This window comes from Mus caroli, chromosome 2 (assembly GCF_900094665.2).
Source record: "Mus caroli chromosome 2, CAROLI_EIJ_v1.1, whole genome shotgun sequence".
NCBI lineage: Eukaryota > Metazoa > Chordata > Mammalia > Rodentia > Muridae > Mus > Mus caroli.
Genome location: NC_034571.1, coordinates 79,812,613 through 79,824,710, shown reverse-complemented (window position 1 = coordinate 79,824,710; position 12,098 = coordinate 79,812,613). Strand labels below are relative to the sequence as shown.

Here is a 12,098-nt window from a genome sequence, read left to right as displayed (position 1 = left end):
TCATATGTATGCCTGGCTGGTCTGGAACTCACTGTGTAAAGCAGACTGGCCTAGAACTTCAAGTGATCTCCCTGCTCCTGCCTCCTCGCCCTGGGACTTAGATGTGGGCACTGGCTTCTAAAGTTTCCCTAGTGAATTATCCGTTACTGCTTTGATATTGCTACTGTTTTCTCCTCAGGACAAGGTCACTAGGNAGATATAACACCAGGGAGGGACAGGGCTTCNGGGCAGCCCTTGCATTCCCTGGATTAACTTAGGTGTTGTGTCAGACCCAGGAACTGTGGTCGCTAAGGCCAGTGCTGGAGCACATTCTTGCTTTCCCTACCGACTTCAAAGTTGCTCTTCATGGCTGCTAACAAGTGACAGACTTTTGCAACCTCTCTGCCTCCAGTCTGGGTGAATGATACAATATATGAAGTATTAAGAAGTGATCATCAGCCCGTAAAATACAGTACAGTTCTGATTATTGGTAACTACTGCCCTGTCAGTCAATCTAGGTTAACTTAGGGCAATATGAATGTCATGAGTGAGTTTAAAAATCTACTGGGGGCTGGAGCAATGGTTCAACGCCTAAGAGTACTGGCTGCTCTTCCAGAGGACCTGGGTTCAATTCGCGGCACCCATATGACCACTCACACCTGCCAGTAACTCCAGTTCCAGGGAATCTGACACCCCCCACACAAGACATACTCAGGCAAAACACCAGTACACAGAAAATAAGCACTGACAAGACTAAAAAACTAAAACCAAAAAAATCAACAACAAACAAACAAACATATTCTGGATAAATGGAATGGCTCAGTGGGTAAAAATACCCTTTAAGCAAGACTGGCACCTAAATCTGTCTGACCCCCCCCCACACACACACTGAACCATAAAGTTTGTCCTTTCAGATCTGCACATGCACTGTGGCATGCTCTTGTCTGAATTCACACAAAAAGAATTGGGGAGGGGAGATGATGAGGGAGGGAGGGAGAGAGGAGAGACATGATAAGTCAGCAGTTAGGGTCCTTGCTACTCACTAGGATTGAGGTCTCAGTCCCCATGTATGACAGCTTGCTGCAGCAGCCCTCATCTGGCTTCCACTGGTACTTGGAACACAGGCACATGCTCACAAATACTTAAAAATCATAAAAATAATTAAGAAACCCAACAACTGCCTAAATGGGGCAAGGTGACTAAAGCCTTTAATACCAGCAATTGGGAGGTAGAGACACAATGATGAGGAGCGGCTTAAGGCCAGCCTCAGCTACATAGCAAGTTTGGGGCTGGCCTGGGGTTGGTTACATGTGACTGTCTCAAAACACCACAACCCTGTGTTCTGAATAGTAGGTTCAAGTGAACGAACAGACTGGGAATCTGACCCACAGCTTTTTTCTGTTTGTGTGTTTGTTTTAATTTTGCCACCCTGAGGATAAGTTAGGTGCTGGCCACCTGAGTTATTTTGTATTCTGAATTGCTTTATTTTGAAAATGAGACGAAGATATAATTTCACTGTGCGTTTATCTTCTTTAAAAAAAAAAAAAGGAATTTAATTCATTGCTTTAAAAAGTAAAAACCAGTACTCAAAGTTGTTGATCATCAGAAAGAAACTTTCATGTGCTTTTTGAAAATACTGCCTAATGAAACAACTGGACCAGGGGGGAAAATGATGCTGTTATTTTAAAACTAAGTTCTCCTATACTGTTGGTAGAAAACGGGTTGATTGTGGATCAGTGGTAAAGAGTTGGAGCTCCTAAGAACNCCTGACTCTGGTAATGTTGGTTCCTGCTGTTACTGGGGATTAGGCGCGCTCCATTTCGAAGTGAGCCTACTCTAGTTTTTGAATGTTTCTCATATGATAATTTGTATGCTTACACATTGAAGGTATTTTTTTTGAAGTACTAAGAGATTCATTCTTTTGTTCAAATGTAAAAAGAACTTGTGATAAGAATTTAAAGTGTATAATTCTTCTTCTTTTGAAAACTGTATTATGAGAAATAAAGAGTGGCAGGACCATTGCTTTCATTAAAATGAAAAAAAATTGTTTACAATTTCCTTATACACGTTATCTCTTGGGTTGTTGATCTCTTGGGCTGCTGATTCCCTGAGGGAGTTGACACTAATTTATTTCCATTCTTTAGAAAACACTCTTATGTATCATATGCAGGGTTAAATGAGTGAGTGTCTTAATAAGGTTCAGCTTCAAGATGTTATTACATAGTCTTTAACCTTCTGGACAACCAGGACATCCAAAGAGTACTGGTATATTTTTACATGGCAATTCACTCTTATATAAAGAACTATAAATTTGATAACTCTCTGTTACATGGGCATGTAGTTTGTGGTGAATTTCTTCGGAAATATGGACTATTTAATATGTAAATACTTTCAGGGGCCAGGTAAATAAAATGAATTCAGTGACCAGGGAAAGTATCATTTTTGAGCTAACCATGAAAAATAAACTAGGCAATGGTTGGCTTTTGCTTTAAATAACTTAATTAGAATGTATATTATAGCAGACTTCTGTTGAGGTAGCTGGAATGGGACTTAGCATAGAGCTAGTGAAATATGAAGGAAGATGTATTGGCTAACCAAATGTTAGAAATGAGAAGCCTTGTTTTCTGTGGAATCTAATTTATTCACTCATCCTTAGCTTCAATCTTTGTTGGAAAACAAACACACATCTGAATGAGTTCACTTAAGTTTTCAATCTGCTAGTGCCCAAGGTGAGACTGGAAAACATAAAATCTAATGGGCTTTTATACAGTCAGAATATCATTTCACACAACATTTCATGTTCAACACAGACTTTAAAAGTGTAATGCTGTCATGAAAAATATACATTTAACATCTTTAATAGAGGCAATTATATGAGACATGGTTTGGAGCATTTGCATTTGCCTCACATTTTTCTATAACTTTAATAGGGGCACTTAAAATGAATTGGTTCTATCTTTTTGATCTAATAATGAAAAATATGAATAACTAGAAATGAGTTGCTATGCCTAGAAAGTATAAAAATTATGAAACGTTTTTAACACTAAGGTAGTTTTCTGACCAACCTCAATCAACCCCTTCAGGTGTTTTCTCTTCTCCCCTCCCATTGGCTTTGAAACTGGAAGTATTGGAAACTTTTTTCTTTACTGGCTTTCAGTTAATCAAAACCATTTCCACTTTTCCTACCAGAAAAAAAGTCAGTAGACACCTACTGGTAGTTTAGGGAGATAACAACCCAAGGTTATAGAACATCCTGTACCCTAATATTATTTTTGTGCTATTTTTTAAATAGCTATGATTGTTTTAATTGCATTTCCTCTCCCCTGGTTTTACTACACTGCTCTTTCTTTAGCACTGCTCTTCCATGTGATTTTATTCTTGCTAAATAAATGCTGAGATTAAAAAAAAATTATAGACCAAAAAAGGATGTAGTTATATCTTTGGCAATGATTCTCTAAATTTATCAGTGGTAATATATTCTGTGACTGACTGGTCAGCATCATGATCAGTAATGATGTTGGAAACAGCGTGTTTGTATTATTTTTGATCATTCCATCACAAGAGTGTATTTGTTCAAAAAGCCCCACAGCCAGACATGTTACATCCCCATGTAGATAAATACAAGACATTTCTTCCAGAGTCACAATAACCTGGCAAGTAGAAAACCATCTCACAAAGGGGTTAAATTATACAATGCTTTGGGCTTGGCTTTTCTTGAACTCAGTGAAATGGTTTTTATCTTTATCCATGTTGCTGACTGTACCATACTTGCAAATTTCAACATCCTGAAAGAATTTCGTGTTCACGTTCTCAGCTACTATAAATGACACTTCTGTGAACAATTATGTATAGATCGCTATGTGGATATGAATGATTTCACTTGGATAAGTGTGAACTGTCTATATTTATTTATAAATAATTTGTTTTGTAGAAAGACCCTGTAAACAATCAATATTTAAGAATGGAGCCTTTGTTGAGCCACACATGTAATATTAGATAGTTATGGCTATGATAGGAAGGACATAGACTGGTCAGAGAATGCATGACAGAAAGTGTGGTGTGTGGTTGCATACATCTTATTCAAATGGTTGAGCTCTTTTTCTTAGTATGCTATTCTATATCTTAAACATTGTGAATTATATTGTAGACAACATGGAGACTGAGTTGTGTAGGGATGAAGGTGATACATACATTACATGCCTGTGATTAAGCTGGTAAGATAATCCAAATTCACTGGGTCACACATTACTTTTTTTTTCATGTTTTCAATGTTTCCTAAAATACCCTTAGTTCATAAACAGGTGTTTTGAGACAGATATGCTAACCTTGAAGTTAGAAAATGTGTGACATTATCCCATAGTTCATACTTTAGGTCTTAAATTCTCATGTTAAATATATATATATACCAAAGAACTCAGTGAGGTATGCTACAGACTGAGAGGTACCCAAGCTCCAAAGACAGCATCCCTAATGACTAGTAGGAAAGAAAAGAGTAAAACTCGAGTTAACAAAACTTAAATTAACTAAGACTTTATTTGTGAATCTACTGCATTGGAAAATTCTCTCTTTGTCATAACAGGTTAATCCATAGGAATGATGCACAGAAATCAAACTGTTGTGACTGAGTTCTTCTTCACTGGATTAACCTCCTCCTTCCATCTCCAAATTGTCCTCTTCCTGACATTTCTCTGTGTTTATCTGGCAACTCTTTTGGGGAACCTGGGAATGATCATTTTAATTCAACTGGACACTCGACTCCACATCCCCATGTACTTTTTTCTCAGCCACTTGTCCTTTGTAGATGCCTGCTCCTCTTCTGTCATCAGTCCTAAGATGTTGTCTGACATATTTGTGGATAAAAAGGTGATCTCCTTCTTAGGTTGTGCTATCCAGCTTTGTTTATTCAGCCAGTTTGTAGTGACAGAATGTTTCCTCCTGGCCTCCATGGCTTATGATCGGTATGTCGCCATCTGTAAGCCTTTGCTGTATACTCTCATCATGTCCCAGCGAGTCTGTGTACAGTTAGTGATAGGCCCTTACAGCATAGGCCTTATAAGCACTGTGGTCCATACTACTTCTGCATTTATCCTTCCATACTGTGGTCCAAATATCATCAATCACTTTTTCTGTGACCTTCTTCCTGTTCTCTCACTGCCATGTGCAGATACTCAGATGAATAAAAGTTTGCTTTTCATCATGGCTGGGATCTTAGGTGTATTCAGTGGCATAATCATATTGGTTTCCTACGTTTACATTGCTATCACCATCCTAAAGATCAGTTCTGCTGATGGGAGGCGCAAAGCCTTCTCCACCTGCTCTTCACACCTGACAGCAGTCTCTATCCTTTATGGAACTCTCTTCTTTATCTATGTACGTCCAAGCTCCAGCTTCTCTCTGGATATCAATAAAGTTGTGTCACTATTTTATACTGCTGTAATCCCTATGTTGAACCCATTCATTTATAGCTTGAGAAATAAGGAAGTCAAAGATGCACTCATCAGGACATTTGAAAAGAAGTTTTGCTACACTTTGTAAGATAAAATATTATAGATATAGACATTATTAGATACCAGTGAACCTACTTCAATTTTTGTTGTTCAATAAGAAAGTGTTTTGAACTTTAAACTGAGATGTTTTGGTTTTAGGGTGTATAACTTTAGCAAAATTATGTTGTCTTATAACTAGAAATAACTGATTATGTTAAATTTTGAAAAAAAATAAAATTTAGTAAGCAAGGAACTTAATAATATCTCAATATGTAATATGTAAGTAGGATTTACAGAAGGCCATTTCCATAAATTTTTCTTCTATAATAGGATAATTCATAATGCTTAATCTTGGGTGTGTTCCAAAAAAATAGGTAAAGTGTATAATAATCCCTTCGTGTTTGAAATAAGTATTTTTCAAAGCAGTTGTACACACTGAAGGATATGGCTATACTATCCTAGTAGCTTTTGGTATTATGATAATGTAACTTTGTATTTTGTACCTGAGGAAAAATGCATTGATATTTTCCACAGTAATAACTATTATTTTGTTCTTCAACATAGGTAAATATCATTTCACTTTTGGGTACATTCTAATTTGTTTATAATAATTATTTTTTATTTCCATGAAGCAATAATGATTTACTAAAACATTTTAAGAGAATTTTTTATATGTATCAAGATTAAAATACAATTACATCCCTTTCTCCTTCTTTTCCCTCTAAAACATCCATGTATCCCCCTCCCTGCTCTATCTCAGCTTCATGATTTTTATATCTTTAATTGTTGTTACATACATAAATGCATGCTCATTATTTATAATGTTGCTTGTATATGCCTATATATATATATATATATATATATATATATATATATATATGAGTGCTGACAATTTGGTATTTAATAACCAGTTGGTGTACTCTTCCCTGGGGAAGACTATTTCTCTCACTCATAGCAATACTTAGTTACTTGTAGTTCATTATTAGGGCAGAGACCTTGTGAGTTTTCCCCCCACCCACATTGTTACTGCTTTGGAAAACTTACATCCTTGTTGTATTTGATATTTATTTTTCCTGATAGGACTACCTGAATCTTCTGTTTACCTTGATGGAAATTTAGACTGATGTATCATGAAATGTGTGGTCCTTGCATGATTTCATAGAGAATTTATTTTAGTAAACCCAAAATTGTGTGTTCTTTCTTGATTCTTTTAACATGTCAATAACCATATCTATCATTTAATAGATTTAACACTCTCAAGTCTTTGGGAGTTAGATCAGAAAGAGAATTATTTTTCTGGCTATCTCTGGAAGAATATAAGTGCAATAAATCAAGTTTCAACAATTAGATTACACAGATGGATAAAAAATTAAATAAACTGATTCAAGCATTATTCAATTCTCTTTCTTAGATCTCTGTTTATTTGTTTATTTTTGAGATTGTTTTTAATAGGAACATTTCTCCTTTTCCTGTCTTCCATCTAAACCTCCCATAAACCCTTTTAAACTCTCCTTCAAATTCATGGACTCTGATCAATTTTTTTTCATGCACATGCATGTGTTTGTGTGTGTTTCCAAATTGGTTACCACAAAGATGTGTGTGCCAGTGCTATACTCTAGTGTTATTTGCCATGCTGTTTGTTGATGGGTGTCATAGGTATCATGAAGGATGGAAGTGTTGGTTGCTTCCCTTCTTCAAAAACTTGCATGGTACATTCTGATAGCATGAGAGCTAGTCCACAGGGAAAGAAAATTCAAGTGAGTTCCTACAGAATATTTTATAGAGCTTATAAAAACCAATTCTCAAGTTCATAGGGAAAAATAGAAAACACAAGATAACCAAAACAATTCTGAACAATAAAAGAACCTCTGAAGGAATCACCATCCCTGTCCTCAAAATATACTATAGAACAACAGTGATAATATCTGCATGGTATCGGTACAGAAACAGACAGATTGATCAATGAAATAAAATCTAAGATCAAGAAATAAACCCGCAGGGCGTGGTGGCGCACGCCTTTAATCCCAGCACTCGGGAGGCAGAGGCAGGCGGATTTCTGAGTTCGAGGCCAGCCTGGTCTACAAAGTGAGTTCCAGGACAGCCAGGGCTATACAGAGAAACCCTGTCTCGAAAAAACCAAATAAATAAATAAATAAATAAATAAATAAATAAATAAAAATAAACCCAAAAACATATGGACACTTGATTTTTAACAAAGAAGACAAAAGCGTACATTGAATAAAAGAAAACATCTTCAACAAATGGTATTGATCTAATTGGATATGTGCATGTAGAAGAATGAGAATAGATCCATATTTATCACCCAGCAGAAAATACCAGTTCAACTGGACCAAGTATCTCAACATAAATCCATATACACTAAATCTAATAGAAGAGAAGGTAGGAAATCACCTTGAACACATTGGTACAGGAAACAATTTCCTGAAAAGAACACCAAGTCTCAGGCCCTAAGATCAACAATTGATAAATGATACCTCATGGAACTGTAAGGCAAAGGACACTGTCAACTGGACAAAACTGCACCCTACAGATTGGGAAAAGATTTTTACTAGCACTGTATCTGATTGAGAGCTAATATCCAAAATATATAAAGAACTCAAGAAATTAAATTCCAACAAACTAAACATCCTAACTAAAAAATGGGGCATAAAACTAAACAGAGAAATCTCAACAGAGGAATCTCAAATGGCCAAGAAACACTTAAAGAAATGCTCAACATCCTTAGTTATCAGTGAAATACAAATCAAAATAACTCTGAAATCCCATCTTACTACAATCAGAAAGACTAAGATCAAAAACTCAATTGACAGTGTGTGCTGGTGAGGATGTAGAGTAAGGGGAACTCTCCTCCATTGCTGATGAGATTACAAACTTTTATAACCACTCTGGAAAACAATCTACTGTTTGTAAAGTGGTTTTACCTGAAGATCCAGCTATACCTCTCCTGGGCATATAACCAAAAGATGTTCCACCATAGCACAAGGACACATGCTCCACTATGTTCATGGCTGCTTTATTCATAAAAGCCAGGAACTGAAAACATCCCAGATGGCCCTCAACTGGAAAATAGATAAAGAAAATGTGGTACATCTAAACAATGGAATACTATTCAGCTATTAAAAGCAAGGGGATCATGAAATTTGCAGGCAAATGGATAGAACTAGGAAATATCATCTTGAGCAAGGTAACCCTTGGGCAAGCTCCAACTCCTGACATCATTATAGATATTCTATTATCCTTGCAGACAGTTGCATAGTATAACTGCCTTCTGAGAGGCATTACCCAGCAGGGGACTGAAACAGATGCACATATGTATATGCATGATATGTACTCACAGAAAAGTGGATATTAGCCATAAAGTACAGAATAGCCATGACACACCCCAGAGTCACAAAGAAGTTAAATAAGAAGGCATGCCCAAGCAAGAATGCTTGAATACCACTTAGAAGGTGAAACAAAATACTCATAGGAGGCAAATGGGAGGGGAGGCGAATGATGAGACAGGATCAGGAGCAGAGAAAGAATAAATTGAATTCTACAGCTGGAAGGGGTGAGGAATCTAAAGATATCCCATAGTTCTGGGATATGGGAAGCTCCCAGGAGTCAATGCTGGTGATCTTAGCTAGGATGTCCAATGGTGGGAACATGGAACCTGAAGAGAACAACTCCTGTAGCCAGGCAGGACCCCCAGAGGAGGTATAAGGACACCAACCTACCTACAACACTTTCAAACCAAAATTTGTCCCTTCTGAAAGAAATGCAGAGATATAGCAGAGATTAAAGGAATGGTTGAACAATATCTGACCCAACTTGAAGCCCATTCCATGGGCAAGCTCCAACTCCTGTTCTCATTATATGCTTGCAAACAGGTACCTAGTATAACTGTCATCTAAGAGGCTTTACCCAGCAGGGGACTGAAATAGATGCATATACCCACAACCAAACATTGGACAAAGGTTGAGACTCTAAATAAAGAGTTGGAGGAAGGATTCAAACCCTAAAGGGGATGAGAACCCCACAGGGAGACCAACAAAGTCAACTAACAAGGAGCCATGGGAGGTCTCAAAGAATGAGCCACCAACCAAAGAACATATTCAGACTGGAAGGAGGCCCCAGCACATATGTAGCAGACTCTGTCTCCATGGCTGCCTTGTCTAGCCTCAGTGAGAGAGGATGTACCTAGTCTGACAGAGAATTGATGGGCCAGGGTCAGGGGAGACCTGGGGGGACCCACCCTCTCAGAGAAGTCAAGGAAGCATGGGGGCAGGGACTCTGTATGGGAGGAACCAGAAGGGAATGGGAGCAGCATTTTAGATATAAATACATAAATACATAAATGACTGAGTAAGTGAATGGATGAATGAATGAATGAATGAATGAATGAATGAAAAATATATATATAAAAGAAAAAAGAACCAAAAACTGGGAAGGGAACAGCATTTGAGATGTAGATAGATAGATAGATAGATAGATAGATAGATAGATAGATAGATAAAAGAAAAAAGATCCAAAACCAAAAAATGGGATTAAATGAACAAGACTAACTTTCTCTTGTGAATTGGGTGATTTTTATTCATTTCTGTTTATTGTCTACTAGTTTATTTTCCCAGTTAACTATTTTTAACCTTTTGTTTGTTTATTTCTATAAAACTCCTTTATAAATATTATTAGTGGTGAAACATGTATGAAAGTATATATATATTTTTTATATTTTATTTGACATGCTTTGACCTATCACTTGTAACTTTTAGTTTTCTTTCTAAATTAAGAATTATTCAATATTAACCAACCAGAACCTCCAGAGCCCCCAAAGACTAAAACACCAACCAAAGAGTACACATAGAAGGACCCATGGTTCCAGCTGCATATGTAGCAGAGGATGGCCTTATCTAGTATCAATAGGAGAGAAGGCCCTTGGTCCTGTGAAGGCTTGATGTCCCAGTGTAGGTGAATGCTACAGTGGTGAGAATGAATGAGTGGTGAATGAGTGAGTAAGTGAATGGATGGATGAATGAATGAATGAAAAATATATATAAAAAAGAAAAAAAGAACCAAATGAATTATCCATAGTCAGTCTCAAAAGATGGCAGCAACTTCCAGTAACACAGCAGTAGAGAGGAGTCTGGGAGACCAATAGAGGCTCCAAAGAACAATGGTGTGGTTGGGGGTGCTCTGAAGAGAGTATTCAGGGCCCACAGTAGCTCCAGAACAACTAAGGAAAATAAAAAGGCAAGTAATATGGGAAGATGCTTTTAAAAAGTGAACAAAAGTAAGCTGGAGGAGCAGGGCCATGCACTGAGAATCTATAATCTTCACAACACTTTCTCACCCAGTGGGCTGCAAGCACAAAGATAGAGTCCAATGAACCATGTGAGTTTTGGTGCTGGCTTCCAGAACCAACAACCAGGGATGTGCAGGGGCCTGCATCTCCTCCAAAAGTGGGCCAAAAGTGAATTGGTTCACATTAAACCGGCCTGCCACCCCCAACATGGAGCTATTGTGGCTGCAGCCTGTGCTGCTTGCCCTGCTAGGAGACAGAAAACACAGGGTCACTATCTGCAGCCTACTAGCACAAAGGTTAAACCTTCTGAGCCTCAGATGATATGCAGGGCAGGGAGGTGTGGTGTAGCTCCCCAGATGCCCAGTCTAACACCAATATCACCCTCACTCTGGGCAACAGCAGGATATCAGAGACCAGTTCATACAACGGTCCAGTATTTATGGTGCCTCAGAAACCGGAAACCAAAAACCTTGCACCAGACCAATGACTTGTTGAAAGGGCTATTTGCATTTAAAGCTGTCTGGGCCAAAAAAAAAATATACTATGTGAAGCGCTTCACTTTCAAATGTTGCTATGACAAACTGATGGAGAATTGAGAAAGACAAAGGAATGAAGCTGTGTTGAATTGAAGCCAGAGGTTCATGCATATATCCTTGGTCCTACAGCACCAAGGCACCATGTCTGAGTTTGTTTTCTACTACAACCAGGGTCATGTTGATGTGCATGTTCCATGTTACCACCAAAGACCATGTGAATGTCTATGATCTGCACTGCTTCCTGAGACCATATTGATATGAGTGGCCTGCCATCCGAGACCATGTTGATGTCCTTGATCTGTGCTGCTTCTGAGGGCTATGATGGTGTCTGTGTCCCCTGCAGAAAGTGAGGGCTATGTTGATGTCTGTGGTCTGTGCAGTACTTCCACAGGAGACCATAATGAGGTTCTTAGCCTCAGAGTAATGCTGGAGACCATGTGGATGTCCATGATCGATGCTCCCACTGATGGGAAAGATCAAGGAAACTACTTTTGCCATGGTATTAATGACTGTAGACTCACAGTTGAGAAGGGCACAGAAGGCCTATACCCTACCCATATGGGTCCCCAAAGCTAAGTCTAGACAGAAACCCTGAAAATAACTCTTAAAAATTGTGGAAAAATGCTTAAGTGTGGCTCTTTATAATTGATGGCTTTTGGCAGGGATGAGGGTGAGCAAGGACTCTCTTCTTTAAGGGGCTGACCAGTGGAGGTTTGGCCATGCTCCAGTGAGTATATGGGCAACACAAATTAGACTTTGTTGTTGTTATTGTTATTGTTGTTGTTGTTGTTCTCC

General features: G+C 38.0%; 1 protein-coding gene across 1 annotated transcript; it reads left to right on the top strand.

Annotated features, from left to right (window-relative positions):
* Nucleotides 1–4,572: 4,572 nt before the first annotated feature.
* On the top strand, nucleotides 4,573–5,514 carry LOC110290236 (olfactory receptor 1002). The gene has a single exon (XM_021156735.1). The coding sequence runs from the start codon at nucleotides 4,573–4,575 to the stop codon at nucleotides 5,512–5,514; it is 942 nt and encodes a 313-aa protein (XP_021012394.1).
* Nucleotides 5,515–12,098: the final 6,584 nt, after the last annotated feature.